General features: G+C 47.3%; 1 protein-coding gene across 1 annotated transcript in view; it reads right to left on the bottom strand.

Annotated features, from left to right (window-relative positions):
• FAM83F (family with sequence similarity 83 member F) overlaps positions 1–18,230 on the bottom strand; it is a 43,611-nt gene extending 25,381 nt beyond the window's left edge. Inside the window, exon 1 of the mRNA XM_066257413.1 lies at positions 17,660–18,230. Coding sequence (XP_066113510.1) covers positions 17,660–18,154 — 495 coding nt within the window. The 5' untranslated portion in view covers positions 18,155–18,230. The remainder of the gene's footprint in view (positions 1–17,659) is intronic.
• Positions 18,231–21,536: the final 3,306 nt, after the last annotated feature.

Genomic DNA, 21,536 nt, shown 5'->3' on the forward strand with positions numbered 1-21,536 from the left:
AAACTCTATTAAAAGACACTTTCAAATAAGTGAATAAAGAAAGAGATAAATCATGTTTATGAATAATATGATTTGATATTTTTAAAAATCCAATTCTCATATATTAATAAAATTAAATTCAATTCCAATAAAAGTTCAGTCAACTTTTTTTTTAATTTTTGGTATTTTTCTGAAGTTGGAAACGGGGAGGCAGTCAGACAGACTCCCACATGCGCCCGACCAGGATCCACCTGGCATGCCCACCCGGGGTGATGCTCTGCCCATCTGGGGCATTGCTCTGTTGCAACCAGAACCATTTTAGTGCCTGAGGCAGAGGCCATAGAGCCATCCTCAGTGCAGGGGCCAACTCTGCTCCAATAGAGCCTTGGCTGTGGGAGGGGAAGAAAGAGACAGAGAGGAAGGAGAGGGGGAGGGGTGGAGAAGCAGATGGGCGCTTCTCCTGTGTGCCCTGGCCAGGAATTGAACCCGGGACTCCTGCACGCCAGGCCGATGCTCTACCACTGAGCCAACCGGCCAGGGCCCAGTCAACCATTTTGAGGAACACAAATGCTTCTAAGATGGAGGAAGAATAAAGATCCATAATAGCTAAGTCAATTTTATAATAAAAAAAACTAAAAGGGAATACTTGTCCTAAGAGATAGTAAGACTACAGAGCTATAGTAGTAAGAATTGTGGTACTGAGGAAGGAACTGACAGAAAGACTGATGGAACAGAATAGAGAGACTGGAAACATATATGTACTTACATATGTGCATAAAACTTTAAGTCTGATAGAGGTAGAACCACAATTCCGTGGAGAAAGGATGCTGTTTAGTAGATGCTCTTGGGAAAATTGGCTTACTACACAGAGAAAAATAAAGTGGATCCCTACCTCATACTTTGTATAATGGCTAATTTCAGGTAGGCTAAATACCTGGATATGAAAGATAAAACTAATAAAGGAATTGATGAAATGTAGAAAAATACCTTCAGGATATAGGTAAGAAAGTATTTCTTAAGATTCCAAAAGTACAAATCATAAAGCAAATAAAATTTTTAAAAGATTCACTCCACAAACTAGGGACAAAGGTAACTAAAGGATGACTGGGAGAAAATATCTGCAATGTCTACAATCCAAAGGAATTAATAATACACAAGAGATCCCTGCAAATTGGCAAGAAAAAGAAAGGAAACTAATTAGAAAAAGGAGCAAAGAATATGACTAGGAAATTCCTAAAGGAGATACCTGAATGGCTAATAAGTATATAAAGAGAAGCAGACCTCATTAGCAATCAGAAAAATTCAAATTAAAGCAAAGAAATGAAAAGCGGAACCCTCATTCACTGCTGGTGGGAGAGAACACTGGTGCAGCTATTCCCAGAGCAAGGAACAGAGCTCAGTGGATTTAAGGATGTTCCTAACTACAGCCAGCAATGACACTCTTGGCCACGCACCCAGGGAACCTTTGCACAGGTCTATAAGAGGGCAGGAACAAAGACATTCACTGCAGCTTTCTTAAGGATAGCAAAGAGTTGGCAACAACTTAGATGTGAGCCTCTAGAAGAATGGGTATGCATAATGTGAGAAATGTACATGACAGAGTAGCAGATAGAAGGAACTAGTTCTGCACACAGAACTTGAATGGTTTTTTTTTTAAATGGATAGTTAGTGGATAAGATCTATAGCCTAATACCATTCATATAAATAAAATGACACTGCACATTTTTTAAGGATATAGACATGTCCAAGGGCATATGCTAAGTACACTAAGTGTGGCTGCCCCTGGGAGGAGGAAAGAATGGGAGGGAAAGAGAAAGTAAAAGAGGGGGGGCTGAGGGCAGTGGACCATGAACTGAGGCTCACAGCTTTACACTTGAGGTCCAAAACAAACAAGCACAAATAAACAAAAGCAAACAGTTGTCCTGGAACACTTCAGGGTATGTCCAGTGGAGTTGAGTTTAATCATGGAAGGCTATAACATGATACTCCAGACCTCATTCCATCAGAGCATGGCCTTCCACCATCTTGGAGGGCTCCTGATGTCTTAGCTCCCCAGTGTTGTCTGAGGCCAAAGCCCGTCATTTGGTCACGTCAAAAACACTTCACAGTTTCCAGCTTAAAGTCGACTCTCAATATACGGCTGAGCTTGACTGGCTCACGGAGATACTTCTGGATTCATAATCTGGCTTTTGTTTCTCCCTTGGAAGAGCAGGCAGGGAGCTGGCCGGTCACCTGAGAAGGCTGCAACTGGAGCAAGAGAATCTGTGGGCCGCTTTCGGGAGGTGTGGTCTGAGACACCCTGGTGGGAGCCAGCCATCTGTGTCACTACCACTTAAACACTGAAATATTGGTAGTAGAAAAAAAAATTAATTGCTTGCTGACTCCTGCAATCTCATTGTGGAGGAGAAGTGATAATTACCCTTTGCTTTGGTCTCCGGGGGCTGCTGCCTGACATCCAAGCTCCGCGGCATCAGGCCTAGGAAAACCAGCTCTCCTGACTCCCTCTGCTCCAGGTATTTAATGTGCCACGTGATCCTCAGTGCCAAACCTAACTTCAAGACTCCTGGTGTCAGTGGAAAGATCAGATTTTAAAAGAAGGACGTCACAGGCTCAGAACCCAGGGAGACAGATTTCATTAGGAGAGAACAACCACCCCTCCTCTGGGCAGGCTCACAGTGTCCTTTACCCAGTTACCCACTGATGTGCAGCCCAGGGAGAGAGGTTAATTCCAGATGGCAGGAGTGTTTAGAAGCTGTTGCATGCGCTGGCAAAGAGGCTCTGATGCTGTAATACTTCTCACTGGGAGTTCCTTTAGCATCACATCTTCTGCTTTGATATCCTGCTGCAGTGGGGAGGAGGAGGAGCCAGGTGGGCTAGGGAGCCTTGGATTCCCCTCTATCTGTCATTCACATTTAATTAAACTGCCAGCTTTTCAGTTTCTCTTTCTCTACTCCTTAATTACCATCAGATAATGAAAAGGACCCCACCTTCCCCCATGTACTTCATGGCTTAAGACGACTGGCAACTGGCACCCCTGATATGTTTAGATGGCCCAGACTAGACTTCAGAGCCTGTTTACCAGACACCCCCAACAGCCACCTCCAAAATCAACATCTTCTCGGTTACCAGCATCTAATGGCCTCTTCTTCTCCTCTGACCAAATCCAGTCTGTCACCAACTCCAGTAGGTCCCACACACTTCGTGCACCTTCTCTGGGTCAACTTCTTTCCGCTCCCCTTGGACTGCTGCCCTAGATCAGGACCCCTTCATGTCTTACCAGACTTCTAGAATAGCTTCCTCTCTAGTCTCCCCTTCCTATTCTCTCTCTGTGTTCCAATTCATTCTCTGCAGCAGTGACCTCCTACCCCAAACAAGATGCTGATGAACCACTGGGTCTCACAGCCCTCAAGAGAGGCCCAAACCCTTACCTTGGCATCTGAAGGGCCTCCTCCCCAGCTTCATCTTGGGCTATTTCACCTCTGTCCTTGTTGTCAGCCATGCTGAATGACCTAGAGTTACCCTAATACAATATTGACTTTTGGGGGCAAGTCATTTTTTCTTGTGGGGGGCTTATCTTTGCAGGAAGTTTAGCACCATCCTGAGTGGTAATAACCAAAAAAAAAAAAAATGTCTGTAGACAAAGGCATTAAAAAATGTTTCCTGGAGGCAAAAATCACAGCAGGTCACCCCCCACCAACATCTTTTGAGAACCACGACACATCAGTCTTGTTCCTACCCCTTCTACACCTCTGTGAAACATCTATACATCTCTTAAGACTCAGCCAAAAACTTTCTGAATTTCTCCCCACCCAATAATGTTCACTACTCCCTGCATCCTGTCCACACTGTATTATAGGCAAATAACAGAGCTCCTTGACACTCCTTTGTAACATCTGCTGAATGGCTCTGTCTGTTACTGGGCTGTAGGATCCTGGATGGCAGGGATCATCTGATTTCTCTTAGAATCTCTACTCTCAGGGGACATCTCAACACAAGTCAAGTTTCCATGTTTATGGAATGAATGTCTAAATGGAGGTTGTTTCATTTGTAGGGTGTGGATGTACCTTTGTAGCTATTTATTTCATTAATGACAAGCCCTGGGGTGGAGAGAAAAAAGAATGCTGAGCAAGATTCCTGGTTAGATCGTCTTGCTGGAAGACAGAGCTGAAGTTCTTCCTCAAGTTCACAGAGAACGGAAAAGAAGTTGAGCCTTATGGGACTGCTGCCTGAGGTGACGCTCTGAGATCTGGTCTCTCTGCCTCTGCTCCTATCCACCTAAGATGCTGAAGGAGCAGCTGGCCCATGAGGGAGGACAGTACTTAACCAAGGGGCAGAAGTCCACACCAAGGACATGAGGCCAGGGGGCAGGGCTGCCACTAGCACATACAGCAAGCACCTTTGTGCAGATTACAAAAGGTTGCTGTCCTCTCTGTGATGGAATGCAAGCCAGTAAGTGGACCATGGGCTGCATGGCAGCTCCACAGAGCCCTTTGGCTGTGCCCTCCTGAAGGGTACAGGTTGTACCTGTGCACTTGGCCTCTTCACTGAAGGACATTCCAGATGTGCAGAACCTCCAGTTAGCACTAGGAGGACACTTAGCTAGAGCCTAGCTTGGAGGTTAAGTTATCCATTCTTGGTTCTGGCAGAGGTGGGACTAAAGTACAGGCTTCTGACACTGGTCCTGAGCTATTGCCCCCAGATGATGTGGTCACAGCAGGCTCTGGTGACAGGTCTACTCTGGCTAGAACCCCAGGCCACCTCTGGTCACACAAAACCAAGAAGCATCAGTGGAACTAGACTAAACCACCCTCTCTCTCACTGGTTTCTCCAGCTCTGCTGGCCTGGAGCTCTAGGGACTGGGGCAGATATGGCTGCTGTTCTGGCAAAGACCCACCCCTTTTATAAAAAAAAATTTGATTGATTTTTAAAGAGAGAAGAAGGGGGTGGGAGAGGGAGGGAACAGAAAGGAAGGGGGGAGAAGGGGAAAGAGAGAGAGAGAGAGAAAGAGAGAGATTGACTTGTTGTCCCACTTATTTATGCATTCACTGGTTGATTCTTGTATGTGCCCTGACTGGGAATTGAACCTCCAGTTGGGATGATGCTCTAACCAACTGAGCTACCTGGCCAGGGCCAATCTACTCCTTTCTCACTCAGCTCCATGGTAGGAAAAAGCAAGAGGTCACAAGCCAAGCCTGCCCATCACAGGGGTGTGCTGGTGACAATCACTTCTTCCTGGGGAAGAAGGGAAACAGCCTACCAAGGCACATCCCAGCTTTCCCACTGGTGACCCATGTGAGCCTAGGGACTGATTTTGACTCCTCATGCCAGCCCTGCCTACTTCCCATGCCTGCTGGGAGGTTCAGATGAGATCATGCCCGGGACATTACAGAAAAAAAGCTTACAGTTATGCGGGACCATTAAATTCATTTGCTACAGGATAATGGTGCTAACTAACTTCCATACCTTGAACCCTAAGGTCCCTCGGGGTAGGGAGGGCAGTAGCTGAATAAACTGGTCAAGCTATTGCCTCCCAGAACAGCCATCGGTCTGGCAGTCCAGGGGAGTCAGTTTGTCTGGGGCCAGAGAGCAGTCCTTCCTGTTCCCAAGATAAGTAGTGTCAGCCAGCCAGCCAGCCAGCCTCTGGATCAGTCATTTCCAAGTGTGGAATGTCCCTTCTCTGAGCTCCCCAAAGACAGATCAAGGGCTACAGGTACACTTAAAGTTCATGGATGGTTCACACCTGGGGTGAGGGTGTGCCTGTTGAGTGTGCAGATCAGGGCCTCACTAGATGATTCTGCAGGCCCATGAAAATGCATTTTGATAGCACTTTCCCCTCAGGTGCTTTGAATGCAGGTGGTGGATGGATCAGATTTTTAGTAACCAGAAGTGTTTAGAGGAGACTATATCGTCTTCTTGCTGGTGTGGCCTGGAGTGAGTCATTTAATCTAAGCTTCAGTTTCCTCATTTTAAAATGGGGAGGTGACACCTTCACAGAGTTGTTCTGAGCTTTAAATGAGATGGCACAAGGAGCAAGTGCTCAGTCTGTGGGGAGCAGTGGGTAAAACGCTAAGGCAGTGGTTCTCAAACTTTTTGAAGTTGGGCATATTTAAAATCCAACAAATAATTCTAGGCACACTATACACAAATTTCTGAGAAATATATTATAATAATTAAGTCAAATATTAAAGAAAAAATATAAAGTCCAAGCATGCTTTTATGGTAATTAAATGAAATAAATACAACAAATTTAAATTTATTCTGACATTAAAAAACATTTTATGTTACATTTATTTATTTATTTATTTTTTACAGAGACAGAGGGTGAGTCAGAGAGAGGGATAGACAGGGACAGACAGACAGGAACGGAGAGAGATGAGAAGCATCAATCATTAGTTTTTCATTGTGTGTTGCAACACCTTAGTTGTTCATTGATTGCTTTCTCGTATGTGCCTTGACCGCGGGCCTTCAGCAGACTGAGTAACCCCTTGCTGGAGCCAGTGACCTTGGGTTCAAGCTGGTAGGCTTTTACTCAAACCAGATGAGCCCGTGCTCAAGCTGGCGACCTTGGGGTCTCGAACCTGGGTCCTCTGCATCCCAGTCCAACACTCATCCACTGCTCCACTGCCTGGTCAGGATATGTTATATTTTTTGAGTTATACTTTTTAGAATTTGTAAAAAAGAGGGGTTAAAAAATAAAAAAACAACAAAGAAGTTATCTTTTTATATATATAGATACATCCTTAGTAAGATTTAGTAAATTTGGCAGGTCCCACGATGAATGTGTTAAGTTTTTTCATTCTTGTGTTTATGAGAAGCATGAGCCTGATGTGTCCTAGCGATTTCTTCAATGTTTGGGCGTATATTTGAAAGGCAAACTCTCATTTCCTCATCAATACATTGAAGAATTCCTCTCTTTTTACTTTTAATTGTGTTGAGTGCAGAAAACTCCCACCATATATATCATCTTAACTTTTCACCAAAGAAGAAACTTGCCTCTATAGTCTTTCCAGGGAACATGGGCGGTAGTGTAAACAATCCAGCACCACAGCTTAACAGCCTTTTGCAACCTAATCAGGCAAGTGAGATGGGGGGTTGGGCAGACTGTCAACTTACAGCCAAATCCCCACACCCCTGTCCCCCAAAAATATAAACTCCAAAAGCCCTGTTGTTTTTTTGGTCCCCAACGGGCACATATTTCTCTAGAATACCATAGGGTGCACCTGGAAATCTTCTAGGGCACACCAGTGAGCCCTGGCGCACACTTTGAGAACCATTGTGCTAAAGTCTCCTCTCTCCTCAGAGAGGGAACGCTGAGCAAACAGCTACCACTTCAGAGGAGGCAACATGAGGGAGGGAAACAGACAGTGTAGGGGCATAGCTCCCAGGGAGCCTGCGCAGACATCAAGGTAGAAATGTTTTCCTTTTGCTCAAGGCCCAACAGGCCCAGCCTGGGGTGCTGATTAAAGCGTGGGTAACGCTACACTCAGAAAGGTCAAAGTTGAACTGATTGAGGGGAAGGGCAGCCCAATTAAGGAAGAAGAGTCTATAAGGTGCGCTGTTGGTGGAGCAACGCTGGGCATCCATGCCCATACCCCAAGCAGCCGGAACGCACAGGTGAAACCTGTCAGAGTAGAGACTGCCTGGAGGTAGGCTCTGGGCACTTGAACCAGGCACAGAATGGTGTGCTGCTGGGGGATGGGAACAATTCATCTCTGGGGGTAGGGGGGTTGGGGCTTGGGAGCACTGGATTTTCTTTGAAGGCTATGACAGGCCCCATCTGAAGCATCACCAATTTCTGCACAAGGTGCAGAATTTCCACAGTCCAAGAGCATATAGCAATGGGGAAAGCCAACCTTGGAGTAAGGAGTCTTACACTGGCAGTGAGAGCGTGGGTGCTACTTAACCTCTCTGAATTTCACCTGATAAGTGAGGCTGCCTCATGGTTCTACAGAGGAAGCAAAGAAATACTGTGATGCCTACCTAGTCAGAATCTGGCATGATGTCTGCCCCATGGCCAGGCTCTGCCCTTCTGTCGGGCACACAGTAGGTACGCAGGGTTAGCTTGATGGGGTACTAGTTTCACAGTCTTGATCATGCTCCCTCTGGGCAGAAAGATCCAATAACACAACCCTAAACATGTTCCTTTGCTCAAACACTCTGGTCCCCAACTGCCTGTAGAATCAAGCCCTCAGCTTGGCTAAAGACCCTCCATGTACGTCCAACCCACTCACTCTCTTTCCCAACAATAAACACTGTAAAATCTCCAAACACACCCAGAAGGCTCTGCCCTTAAGATTTAATTTGTGCAGTCACCACCCTGTCCCTGTGGATATGGGCATGCCCTTTCCCTGTTGAGGTCCTGGTTCCAGTCCTCCCTGAGGACCACACTATGGTCCCAGGGCACTGTGTGCTCCTCCCGGGAATCCTTGTCTGCTCAGGCCTGTGTCTGAGCACTTGGGGTGAGGGAGGGGTGGAGGACAGACATCTGTCATTCCTTCCTGCACAGGGCCTGATTGGCAGTAAATGCTCTAAACAGAATCCCTCTGCAGTGGTGGCTCCCCTTGGGGAGCTAAGGAAGTAGCTTAGACCAGAGCCTTGGACCACCAAGAGGGTAGAGCCAAGACCAATGGGGTCCTATTCTCTGTTTGGAGGCCAAGCTGCCTGCACCCCACCAGCAGGGCATCTGTGCTTTGTCAGCTGAGGCTTCCCAGCTGTCTGTGGCCCATGTACATTGTTTCAGGCTCACTAATTAGACATCATTAAACACCAGGCTCCCTTGCTGCACTGGCAGCCGCTGGAGCCCAATTCTGCCCTGCCAGTCTGCTTCCTCCCCAGAACTCTGGCCTCAGTGCAGGGCTCTGTTCCCAACCCTGTGGGTCATGTCTCCCTGCTGTGTACCACTGTGTGTGGGGGGAGGGGTCATTTCCTGTTCATCTGACCCTATGAGGCCATCAGTCTTCACACCCATACCCCAAACTAGGCTGATGAAATAGACATACATAGGAGACCCGGGCTGGCTCTCCAGAGGGAGAATAGACTGTACCCACATGAGCAAGGTCAACTGATTCAGCCATGAAGAACCACACGTGAATTCACCAGGGAGTGAGCATGGCAGTTCTTTTTAAGATCCCAGGCTAAAATAATAAAAAAAAAAAAATCCCAGATAGCTTTTCCCTGCCCCATGGCATGCTTCTGGGACAACTTCCCCTGCACTAAGTTGGTGTTAATTAGGGAAATTATCTAATGCAAGCTCATTTTAACATTAGCTTAAATCTAAACATAATTAGGAAGATAAATCAGCTGCAAAAAAATCCAATGAAGATACACAAACAATCCTTAGGATCAGTTGCTGGTTTTGGTTCCTGGCCTGGGGCTCTGAGCACCATATGATACATGCACAGAGCAAGGAAGGACTTAAAAGTACCTGCTGAAGCATCTCCTGATTGATCTACCAGAATGAGACAACTGGAGCTGGCAGTTTGCCTCAGAGGTTCTGAGAAGCAACAAGGATAACTTAGCGGCCACCACCAGGTGATGCTACCTGGGAGGGCTCCCCAGAGGCAGATGGATAGTGCAAAGGGAGGTTTGGTTGGGGTTTGGTTGGGGAAGGTGATCTGGAGGTGTTAGAGGAGGGAACTGTGTGAATCCACATGTTCTTGCACACACTTGCCCTCTGCCTGCCTTCCCCACCCAAACTAGCTGTTTCAGCTGTCAATTCCTGGGGGTCTGTGCTCCCCTAAACTTGGTGGGAATAAGATTCAACTCAGTTTCCATCCAGTTCCATTATTTACCAGCAACTGGCCTTATCTTCTCTGACTGTCAATTTCCTCATCTGTAAAATGTAAAGTTGCTGGATTATAATGAAACAATACATTCTTCAGGACTGGCATACATCTGACATTTAAGTGCTCAATAAATAATAGCTATTAATCTGCTTAACTGTGATGCCAGTTATTTTCATTTTATCTTCCTCATATTTAGAATTAAAAGCAGAGTCCACTTTTTATTCAACTGTATATTTCTGGAACCTGGCACATAGTAGGTCCTCAGAAAAACATGTTGCATGAACTAGCAAATGTGGGGAATCTCCAGGCAGTCCGGAAACCCTCCAGAGAGGGGGGGTTAAGGACACTTACAGTCTGTCCTTGAAGACCCACCTAAAGGTAAAGGGCCCTGGTCTCCACCGTGACTGCAACCATTGGTTGGCTCATTGCTAAAAAACAGAACAAAAAGAACATTTATGCAGAGCCTCCCACATACCCAGCCAGTACTGCAAGGAGCCCAACGGAATGATGACCACCCAATTAGCTACGCTAGGAGGGCTTTACAGATTACTGGAAACTCGGGCCAGAGCGACTAATAATTGGAAACACCCTTTACCGGAGCTAAGATTCTGGGATCATAAGCGAAGTCCACATACTCCACAGATTTCAGAGAAGGGTAAAGAAAACTAGGTAAGGCAGCTAAACTGACTGCTCCTGGGATTTGGGGGAAGGGGGAGGTTGTGGAGGGGGAGGAGCAAGGATCTCTGGAGTGACTCAGCCTGCGTGTTGGGGAGCTCAGGACAGTGCCAGGACCCACCCCAAGCTTGTTGGTTCTCTGCCCTGCTTCCCTGATCCCCATAGGAAGCTTGCTCCACAGCAGGCTCTGCTTGTACAAGCTGAGAAAAGGAAGGTGTTTCTGGTCACCAGCCAAGGTGAGGCAGTATTCTTGGGAGTGACAACGTGGAGGGATGGGGGTTTGCTGGCAGGGAATTCATCAGAGTCTCAGTTTGTCAGTGAGGGCACAAGACCCATGGGCCAGAAAGCGATCATTAAGAGGACACCCAGCTTCCAGGTGACACCTGTCCCCAGGGCCTCCATGCAGGAAGAACCCACCCTACTCGCACAGATCAGAGCAGCTAGCAGTTCTGTACTCGTCTCTCAACAAACTTGTAGGCTTCCCAGGTCCTGGCTGGCAACAAATTATTCTATTTCTGGAAGTTTTGGAGGGAAGAGGTGGTCCTAGGGGGCAATTCCCAAAAGCAACCTGCATTTGTAACAGAAGGACACAGCCTTGACTTCAGACCTGCAAGGAACCCCCACTGGCCTCTTATGAGTTCTAGGGCCTTGTGCTTTCTTTCCCTAAGCCTTTGGGAAAATATGACTTCCCTTGCAAGGTGCTAAGGATTGAATTAATGAACAGAAATCACATGGGAAGCACCTATCTTTCAATAATGTTAGTCCCTCTTAATAGAAATCCTTTATATCTGCCTACATTATTCATCTTTTTCAAAGTACTGGCTCATAGTCTTGGACTAGCATCTCAAAGCAGTCTTGTAAACAAGGAAGCAAGAATTATCCCCATTTTATAGATGCAGAGATGGAGGCCCAGCAAGGTCAAATGATTTGCCCAAGGTCACCTAGTAGGTGAGGAAAGAGACAGCCAGAGCAAGGACAAGGACACTCAGGTTCGAGACACCCAGATTCAGGTTCCCAGCTCTGTGCTCCTCCCCCGGCAGTGGTCAGGCCTCCTGGGACCGCTGCCCAGCAGACATGTCTATGCTGCTCATGACATCGAGAGAAGGTCATGAAGAAGGCACCAGCTTACTGAGGCCCCATCTTCTACTTTTGAACTATCCATGAAACACCCATCCTCAGGGTTTCAGGAACCCAAAGTGTTAGATTCCAGAGAAATCAAACCTAGCTTTCCCTTTCCTCCAGAGAAAGAAACAGCCTGTCCCTCCATGCCCCATCAACCTCTTCGCCCCTCTATGCCTCATCATCCTCCCTGTGAAAGCTCAAGCTGTAGAGTTTTCCAGACTGCTCTGGGGCTCTTTAGGCTGAGTCAGACCCTTCTGAGTGATGGTGGGTGCAAGGGGAATACCTTCAGGCATCCCTGGTTAGGAACCAGGGAGCCTCTACGCCTTCCTGTTTTGTCTCTGCACATGGCATCCCAGTGAAGATCCTTAGCTGAGGATTCATATGCTGCAGCCTCACAGACAATGAGCCAGGAAGACAGCTGTCCTGACAAACCACCACCACTAAATCAAGGCCAACAGGTAAATGCAGAGAGGGGAGAGGGAGGGAGGGCCATGGGCAGCCTCATCATTCAGAGGAACAAGGAAGCATACCTGCCCCAACAACTTAATCTCCTGGCTGGGGCACCCCCACTTCTGGGAGGAAATTCAACCTCACTCCTTCCCCTGTTCCCAGAAAAGACCAAGAAGGCAGCAGTTACTTTCTAAGTGCATGTTTTTCACACATAGTTTCTCCCTTGTTTTTCAAAACCATCCAGGAATCTAAGCATATCCTCCCATTTTGCAGGTCAGGAGACTCAGAAGGAAGTGATTTTCCCACAGGAACACAACCAGTGAGTGTCCAAATAAGAACAAAAACTAAGACCTTGCAACTTCAGAGCTCATGCTCTGCCCCTGAGGTGAAGCTGTGTGTCCATTGCTCAGAAATTCTGGATCCTGGGATCAGTGATTGAGCACAAAGGAGCCTCTAACAGCCAAAGCACCTGGGGCTTGGCAGGGATGCTGGGACAGGTTGGGGCAAGGTCCTGCAAGGGCTCTGAAGCTCGGTTCCTGGAGCTGTAGCTGTGCTATTATCACCAGCCTTCATAGGACAAGGACCCCGCAGCTGTCCAGTGCCTCTGAAACAAAGCCCAGGTGGGACAGTCACTCATGGAAGAAGGGTTAGGCAGAGGGGACAGTGTGTTGGACCCACAGGACATGGGCTGCCCTGCACACTGAAATCAGGTTTTAGAAAGTCACTGTCCCTGTGAGATGGAAAAGAGAACAGGAAAGGAGGGATGGAGGAAGGTATTAGGAGCAAATCTGAAATTGGAACCAGCTCACAAACAGGGTGGTAAGGTGGCTAATGAATGGATTATCAGACTCAGATTTCACAAACCAGTAACATTTTTAAAATTCTGTATGTAAACCTTTGTTGTTGTTTTCTTGGTTCCTTTTGCATCTGATTTATGTCTATAGCCAATGCCCAGCACGTGCCTGTATAGAGAAGGTACCTGGTACTATCTGCTGGATGCACTTGAATGAGAGAAGTACCGATTAAGGCTAATGGGAGAACACAATGGGCTCTACCCAGTGGCAAAGGCTGCCACCTGCAAAGCTGAGTTTCCTGGTGCCATGACCTGCTGATTCCAAGACTTTGCCATACCCCCAGGCATGCGTAGCTAGCTGTTTGCCCTTATCAGCTGCCCATACCTCTAACAAGGATGCTAGCCTGGCCAAGCATGCCTCTTGCCCCCTCCTGCCTGGAGGAACCTTTCCCCAATCCCTCTAATCTCCCTTATCCCCCACCTTCCAATTTAGACAGCTCTCTCTGCTGCCAGACAGCCTATGAAGATGGGGATTAAAGGAGTCCCCCAGGTGATGTGCAATTCAACTTCTCCAGACACGTGCTTTTCGAGAGGGACAGAGAGGGACAGTGGCCAATAGGAGACAGTTTCTAATCATTTAAACAGATCATTGACCTCCTGTGGGCCCTGAAAAGGTGACAGAGAGGAATAAGGTAGAGTCCTGGTTCTTCCAAAGCTCCCAGCCCCTGAGGATAAAATGGGCTCTCTCAAAGCAAGCTGTGTGCCAGGCACACAGGTGGCACAAACAAAGAACCACATGTGAGAACGACAACAACAAAAAATTCTTTTTGGATTAAAAATGTGATAAGTGCCAAGGAAGAGGTGGCATCTGAATTGGGCCCTGAAGGAAAGGGACAAACCCATCAATAGGCAGAGAAGGGGCAGGGCTGGGCCTGGCTACCCGTGTCCCTCAATCCCCTGGTTAATAAAAGCTGCCTCAGCCAGTAGCCTCCCTCTCCTGGGTTGTGCATATGACCTCTGCAGGGTCATTGGTAATTCTGACCAGTGGGACCTGGGGGAAGCTGTGTAATCTCCTTGTTGTTGGTCTGAAGATAGTCATTTTACACTTTGGGACCTCAGAGTCCTCATCTGTGATAGGGTGGGGCAGTCAGTTTTTCTCTGTTCCTGAAGAACAGGCAATACTCTCTAAACCTGCCATCAGTCTCACAAATGGACGCTGCTGGTCACCTGGTCACCAAGAAGCCTGGGCACACAGATGGATGGATGGCTTGGTGCAATCTTTCCCTTTCTGCTAAAGTCAGACATGCTTATAGACAGGTCCTTAGCATCAAAGGTCCTGCCCTAATCTAGTTCAGAGCTGGATTAGTGGCCCTCCTGCCACACCCTCTAGTCAAGCACTCATCATACTGTATCATAATGATGGCTTAGTAGACTATTAGTCTACTTCAGAGCAGAGGAGTGTTTAACATGTTTGTTTTCTGCTAAAGTGTTTAGCACACAGTAGACCTTGAGATATTTTTCCAGTGACCAAATGTATGCACTGTCCCTCCAAGTAGAAAGCCCACCCAAACTAGAGTTGTATGAGTCTCTCACTCTGCCCTGGTAAGTAAGAAACAAGAATTTCCCAGTCTACACATGTGACCATGGTTACCCCTGGTCATCTCTGCCAGTGTGGGGTAGACCAGAGACTCATTTCTGGGTCCCTGAAGGCATTCTTTCCGCCTGTAGTGTAAGCAGACAAAATATATCATTCAGTGACACTAAAATAAGCAGATGACTCAAGGGGGAAAAAACACCATAAAAGTCCCCACCCCACAAGTAAACATGGCCAAATATTTGAATGCTGGCTATCCAGTGAGACCGGGAGAAACTTCTGACATTTGCAGAGGCCCAGAGAGCAGATAAGACAGATGGCCTCAAAGACCTCCTCCCACCCCACATGGCCCCACCTCCACACCTGCTGGGTTGGCCACCACCCTCTACCACTTCTCTCCAACTTCCAATCACATATTCAAATGTCCCTTAGTTAGGCTCTTTCCTCTGCATTCCTGAGGCCCACACCAGGAAGTGGCTGTGGGTAAGTCATAGCCACAGAGCCTTAGTTTCTTGTTATCACTCAGGAATAACCTTGTGAGATTATTCTGAGAATTAAATGAGATAAAATACCAAACGCTGGCATTCAATTGGACATGAATGTCCTCTGCCTCTCTTCCCTTAATTACCCTGTCTCTACACTTAAACCATCTCACAGTCTGCCCCACCTATCCTCACAGCAGCCAGACTCACTGGAAACAAAGAAACTTTCTCCCTCGGGGTGAAAGGGAAGAAGGAAGGATTTAGGGACGGCAATGGAGGGTTGCTTGCCAGCTGGACAAGCTGTGGTAAGGGTGGGGGCAGGCAGTGGCCAGAGGTGTAGCCTTTAGAGCAGGAGCTAGGGATCAGCGTCTTTCTCTAACCAGCCATGTGACCTTTGGGCAAGTCCCTTTCCTTCTCCATGCCTCAGTTTCCTTGCCAGTGAAACAAGGTCAACCTCTCTACCCTACCAACTTCAGAGTCTTTGAGAAGAAGGTGCTATACAGATGTGAGAAGCATTGATGAAAAGTGGGGGCCCAGAAGGCCTGGGAGTTGAGTGGGCAGAGATAGGGTCAGAAGCAGCTTCTTCCAGGGGGGTGGTCACCTGCTTTGACCAGTTTTAGAACCCCCACACCAGGCCCTTCACAATGCTCAGCTCCCCCCAGGACAGCTCTTTCCTTTTGCCAATCAAAGCTGCTTGCTGTTTTGAAGCAAAATCTCTCGCTCCTGCTCCTTAGTGTCTTATGAGGAAACTGTCCGTTCCAACTGTCTCTTTCCCAGTTTAACTCAGCAATTCACCTCCCTCAGAAAGCCCTCCCACATTAAGCACATCTACTCAAAAACTCTTGCTTTGAGCACATCCCCCAGCATTTGAGCTAATTCTTGGTAGGAAAAGGCCACAGATTGTATCCTTCTATGGCTAGTGCCAGACAGACATTAGGCACTCAGAAAATAACTACTGGTTAAATATGTACGGACTGGAATACTGAATCAGTTCACAATTGTTAAAATTTCTGTTGTTAAATATTTAAAGAGTTAAGAACACTCCATTACACAAGAGACTTTTGACATCCCACATGGGACTGGAAGCCCAAGTGGGCAGGGTCCTTGTCTCTCCTTTCTTATAACAGGGTTATACAACCTGTCACCCAGGTTATGACAGGCTAACTCCATTCATCAGACAGTGGGGCAGGGTATGACAGTGGTTAAGAGACTCTGACATTTAAATCTAGGCTCAACTACTTACTAGCTATGTTACCTTTGGCAAGTAACATAACTATTTTGAATCCAAAAATAAGGAACATACTCATTTCCCCTGTTTGTCGTGAAAAGCGAAAGGGAAAATGCAAGCAAATCATTTTCACAGTGGTTGGCACATATTAAGTACTAATAAACCAAGGCATGTTAGTATTTAAGACTTGACCCCTGACCTCAGCTGCAGCTTGCTGCAAAATAATCACCTGCCTCTTTTCTCCGTTGTTCAAACTTGCCTTTGTCTTTTTGTACCATGCAATATACAAAGACAGTTCAGACAGACAAAGAGGAATTACTTAGAAAGAGAGAGGGGAAATATGGGGAGTGTAAATTAACCTTTCCTTCTGGTGGCCAGTCTAGCCAAGTACCTACATCCCTACCCCTTACTGGAAGAGGCGCCCCACCACTGGTCTTTCCAGGTTAATCTTCTCTCCCCAGACCATTCAGCCTCTAGCAGTAACTGAACTCCAACCACATTCATTGAATTGAATTAGAAGAGTGAACCCAAGCCACTCCTGTGGTATATTCTGAACTGGACACCAAAGGCTGCTGTTGTTTCTTAACAAATCTCTATGTAGGGGAGCCAGATTTAGTAAATAAAAGACAGGATGCCCCATTAACTTTGAATTTCAGATAAACAACAAATAATTTTTAGTACTAATATGCCACAGATATTGCATGGGGCATACCAATACTAAAAAGTTAATCATTATTGATCTGAAACTCAAAGTTAATGGGGCACCCTATATTTTATCTAGAAACTCTACCCAAGGGCACAAAGTAAAGGTTAAATCTTCTCTTTGCCCCATAAGCTACCTGTACTCTAACCAGCCAACCTAGAAGCATTCCTTCCTTCCAGCCCGCAAGCACAGCAGACAAAATAAGTGGGAGCTTTTCCTGAGCTGCTGAGTCCAGCGACCTGCCTTGTCCAAGTGCCTAGCACAGAGCCAGGCACATAACAGGCACTCACAATAGATTCTTCATTCATTCCAGGCTGCTTAAGCTCTAATGCTGGGTCCAGTAGGGATTGTGAATGTGATGGGCCAGGTCAACCTTGGCTCTGCAGTAGGTTAAGAACATCATTGTTAGAGTGGGAGTGGGAAGTCAAACCACCAGCTTCTTGGGTTGTTTTGAAGATGAGAAACTGACAAGAAATATGTTTTGTAAGTTCCTGGACAGCACATAGATATTATCCTGATCACTGAGTGGCCCATTTTACCATAGAGCCCCACAAGCCTCCACTCTTCCCTAGGGAGAGGAACTCAACAGGAACATAGAAGCACATGGCAGATGGAAGCCAGTGCCTCTGGACACTGTAATAATGACCAACAACCATCCATTACTTTGTAATTTGACAAACACGTTTACATACATGCTCTGGAGGTCTCACCACAGCCCCACCATATGAGTGAGGTTTCCTGGACCATTTTCATGAAGGTGGTCAGGACGGTACGCCCCTTAGGTGGGGCCTGGTCCAAGGGACTGGGCATGGGGCCCCACCTGTGAGGCGGTGGGGGGCAGGGCCTACCTTCTGGGCCTGTTGGATCAGCTGCCTGACCACCTGCTTGAGGTGTGGTGCCTTCTCCTCCTTGGGGGGGTGCGTGAAGAGGGTGACGCGACTCACGCCGCGGTAAAAGCCAGTGTCGGTCCAGCCCAGGTCCAGTGGGGGCACCTCGGTGTCCGAGCGGTCGGGCCAGTAGGCCAGGGACTCTCCGGGTTCAGCCGGGGCCTGCGGTGGAACCTTGCCCTTGGCCTTGTTTTTGCTTCGGGAGGAGGTAACGGCGGCAGGGGCGGGGTCCTCGTAGGGGCTCCAGGCTGCGCGGAGGGCCTGGCGTTCCTGGCTGGACAAGAAGTCCCGCAGCCGCTCTTTCTTGACCCGCTCGCGGTATGCCTGCTCGCCGCCCCCCAGCAGCGCCTCCAGCGCGGTCCGCCGCCGCTCGCAGTAGTAGAAGGCGGCCTGCGCCTCGGTCACACGTTCGTTCACGTGGGCCTCGTCCAGGCAGCTCAGCTGAGACTCGGCCATGGCGCCGACCGCCCACCCCGGCCCCGGCCCCGGCAGCGGCCCGAGTCCCACCGCCGCACCTGGAGCCGCCAAGGGGCGGGGCGCCTCACCTGGCCGCGAGGTCGGCCAATCGGCGCGGGCCGGAGCGCGGGCGCGGCCGTCGGGCGGGGCTTCGTCCTTCGCCTCTGCAGGCGCGAGCGGCGCGAGAGACCGCGGGGGTTCCCAGGGCACTCGGTGGGGCTCGGCCTGCGGGGCCCCGCCATGTCGCGAGCTCTAGACTGTGCAGGAACATGGAGCGCAGCAGTCGTTAGTCCTGTTTGCGGCCTCGGGCCATCTTCCACGTCCTGGCCCCAACCCTTGGTGGGGGAAAGGTAGGGAAGCAAACCTTTTCCGCCACCAGAAGCGTCGCATGTGCGCGTTCATTTTTCCCCTGTGCTGGTTATGTCCGGAGCACGTGCTCTGGCCTAGGCACCTCTGGGGCTGCAGATCTGACCTCTCCCCGTTTGAGAGCCCGGGGGTCCTGCTGCAAGAGGTGGAGCGGTTAATGTGCAAAAGCAAAATGCTAATAAAATCTCCAGCTCCCGGCCCAATGCGTCCCAGTTCTGAGATCAGAGACCTGCCTCCAGAAGCTGTCAATCCAACACCTTCATCAGGATAAAAATTTCTTTAAAAAGAAAAAGCCACCCAAATGCAGTAAGGATGTGGAATTTAAGTAAGCAGCAGCGTGGAATTTTTACCCCATTTAAATTGGTGTGTGTGTGTGTGTGTGTGTGTATGTTTGGGCAAGATAGGCTGACAGCAGCCTAATTACTATAATAGTGAGTCACAATAGATGTTTGAGCTGAAGGAAGAAAGCCACATACACGGATACATGCACACAAGCACACACACACACACACACACAGCATTACCACCAGCACCAGCTCTGCCATTTCCCATTGGATTAAATACAATCTTCTTAGTCATTAACATATTATTTTGTTCAAACACCACCATAAATTTGATTCTCTACATTCAAAATATTTTCAGATCATAGCAACTAAGGGTTCACATTTCTCTCATTTTATAGCACAGCGTCTGAGAGCTGGAAGGAGCTTTAGAAACTAGTCCAACCCCCTCATTTTCCAGATGAGGAAATTGAGGCCTAGAAACACACAGTTTGCCCAGGTGTTCCCCTAAAGAAAAATAGCCCTTGGGGTTCTATATCTCGGAGATTTTAGCTTTATGTCACAGCCACCTTTGTCCTTTCTGTTTCTCTTGTGCTGTGACAGAATCTGAGGCCTGATTTTAACCCCAGGGAATTTGGAGAGGTCTCCTATGATTTATGGGCCTTCCTTTGATGGTCTGAAAAAATGAGAATTATATTTTCAAATATAAAGCAAATTTTGTGACAATAGTTTTACCATCCTGTGTCAACCCAAAGATTGGGGTGGTGAGCATCGAGGTGCCTATCACTGCCTCTGTGTCTTTTTCTACTTTTGGGACTTGGAAGGCCTCACTCCTGGTAACACTCTACTCTGAAATATAGACAAATTTCATCTTTAGACTGGAGAGCATTTAATTTGTTTCCTAATGACCTGAGGCCCTACCAGGTTGATGCCATCCATATTCTGTGCTCTGGGGAGAAAACATTTACTCAAGGCCTACTATGTTCCTGGCACACAGCCAGAGATAAATTAAGGTCAATTGGGGCCCTGGGCGTAGAAGAAAATATTGGGCCCCTTACATTAGAAAAAAATGTAAAATTGGGGTTTACGTAGCCCTTCAGAAGTCGGGGCAAGGGTGCACACCCAGTACGACTGCCGTTAAATCCACTTCTGCACACAGCATGTGCTCAGTACAGATTTCTTTGAAAAGAATGACACAGTGATGTAAAGTACAGCATAGAGAACATAGGCAATAATATTGTAATAACTAGGAATGGTGTCATATCGGTACTAGACTTATTGGGGTGATCACTTCATAAGGTATCTAAATACCTAATCACTATGTTGTATACCTAAGAGTACTATAATATTGTATGTCAACTGTAATTGAAAAATAAACTTTAAAAACAGAATGAATTAAGGCTAAGAGAAAGGTATGTGCAGGGAGCTGCGGGGATTTGGAGGGAAGAAGTAATAAATCTATCCAATGGGATGTGGATAAGAAGGGCTCCACCCAGCAGGAAGGAATCTTGAGTGGAGCCTAAAAGGATGAGAATTCAAGGGGAGAGGGAGTAAGGACATTCTAGGAAGAGGGAGCGAGGACATTCTAGGCCAGGGTTCCCCAAACTACGGCCCGCGGGCCGCATGCGGCCCTCTGAGGCCATTTATCCAGCCCCTGCCATACTTCCAGAAGGGGCACCTCTTTCATTGGTGGGTCAGTGAAAGGAGCACAGGATGCGGATGCTGGAGTACCGTATGTGGCGGTGCCGCTCATGTACAGTACTACTTCCAGTGACACGGGAAGCATGCGTCACGGCTCTGGAAGTGCATCATATCACTTGTTACGGCTAGCAGTGACAAATATGGAACCGGACATTGACCATCTCATTAGCCAAAAGCAGACCCATAGTTCCCATTGAAATACTGGTCAATTTGTTGATTTAAATTTACTTGTTCTTTATTTTAAATATTGTATTTGTTCCTGTTTTGTTTTTTTAGTTTAAAATAAGATATGTGCAGTGTGCATAGGGATTTATTCATAGTGTTGTTTTTTTTTACAGTCCGGCCCTCCAACGGTCTGAGGAACAGTGAACTGGACCCCTGTGTAAAGAGTTTGGGGACCCCTGTTCTAGGCAGAGGGAGTTGAGGTTGAGTATGTCAGAGCAGCCTGTGGTATCAGTGCAAGATGCAGTCATGGGCCTCACAGCGACATTTTGGTCAGTGATGAATGTCAGTGGTTCCATAAGATTATAATGGAGCTGCCCTGGCCAGATAGCTCCGTTGATTAGAACATTGTCCTGATAAGCAAAAGTTGCAGTTCAATCCCTGATCAACACACATACAAGAACAGATCAATGTTTCTGTCTTTCTCTTTCCCTTCCTCTCGCTCTAAAATCAATAAATAAAACTTTAAAAAAGAGAGATTATAATGGAGCTGAAAATTCCTACAGCTTAGTGTCTTAGCCGTCATAAGGTTGTAGTACAATGCGTTTTTCATGGGTCTGTGGTGAAGCTGGTGTAAACAAACCTCCGGCACTACCAGTCTCCTAGAAGTACAGCACATGCAATTATGGACAGTATGTAATACTTGATAATGATAATAAGCAGCTATGTTACTGGCTTTTGTATTTACTATGCTTTTTATCATTATTTTGGAAGGGTACTCTTTCTACTTATTAAAAAAAAGAACAACAATGTTTGCTCTAAAACAGTATGCTGTGTTCTGCTGGCAGCAGTCTCATATATCTCTTGTTTAT

This window comes from Saccopteryx bilineata, chromosome 1 (assembly GCF_036850765.1).
Source record: "Saccopteryx bilineata isolate mSacBil1 chromosome 1, mSacBil1_pri_phased_curated, whole genome shotgun sequence".
Lineage (NCBI taxonomy): Eukaryota > Metazoa > Chordata > Mammalia > Chiroptera > Emballonuridae > Saccopteryx > Saccopteryx bilineata.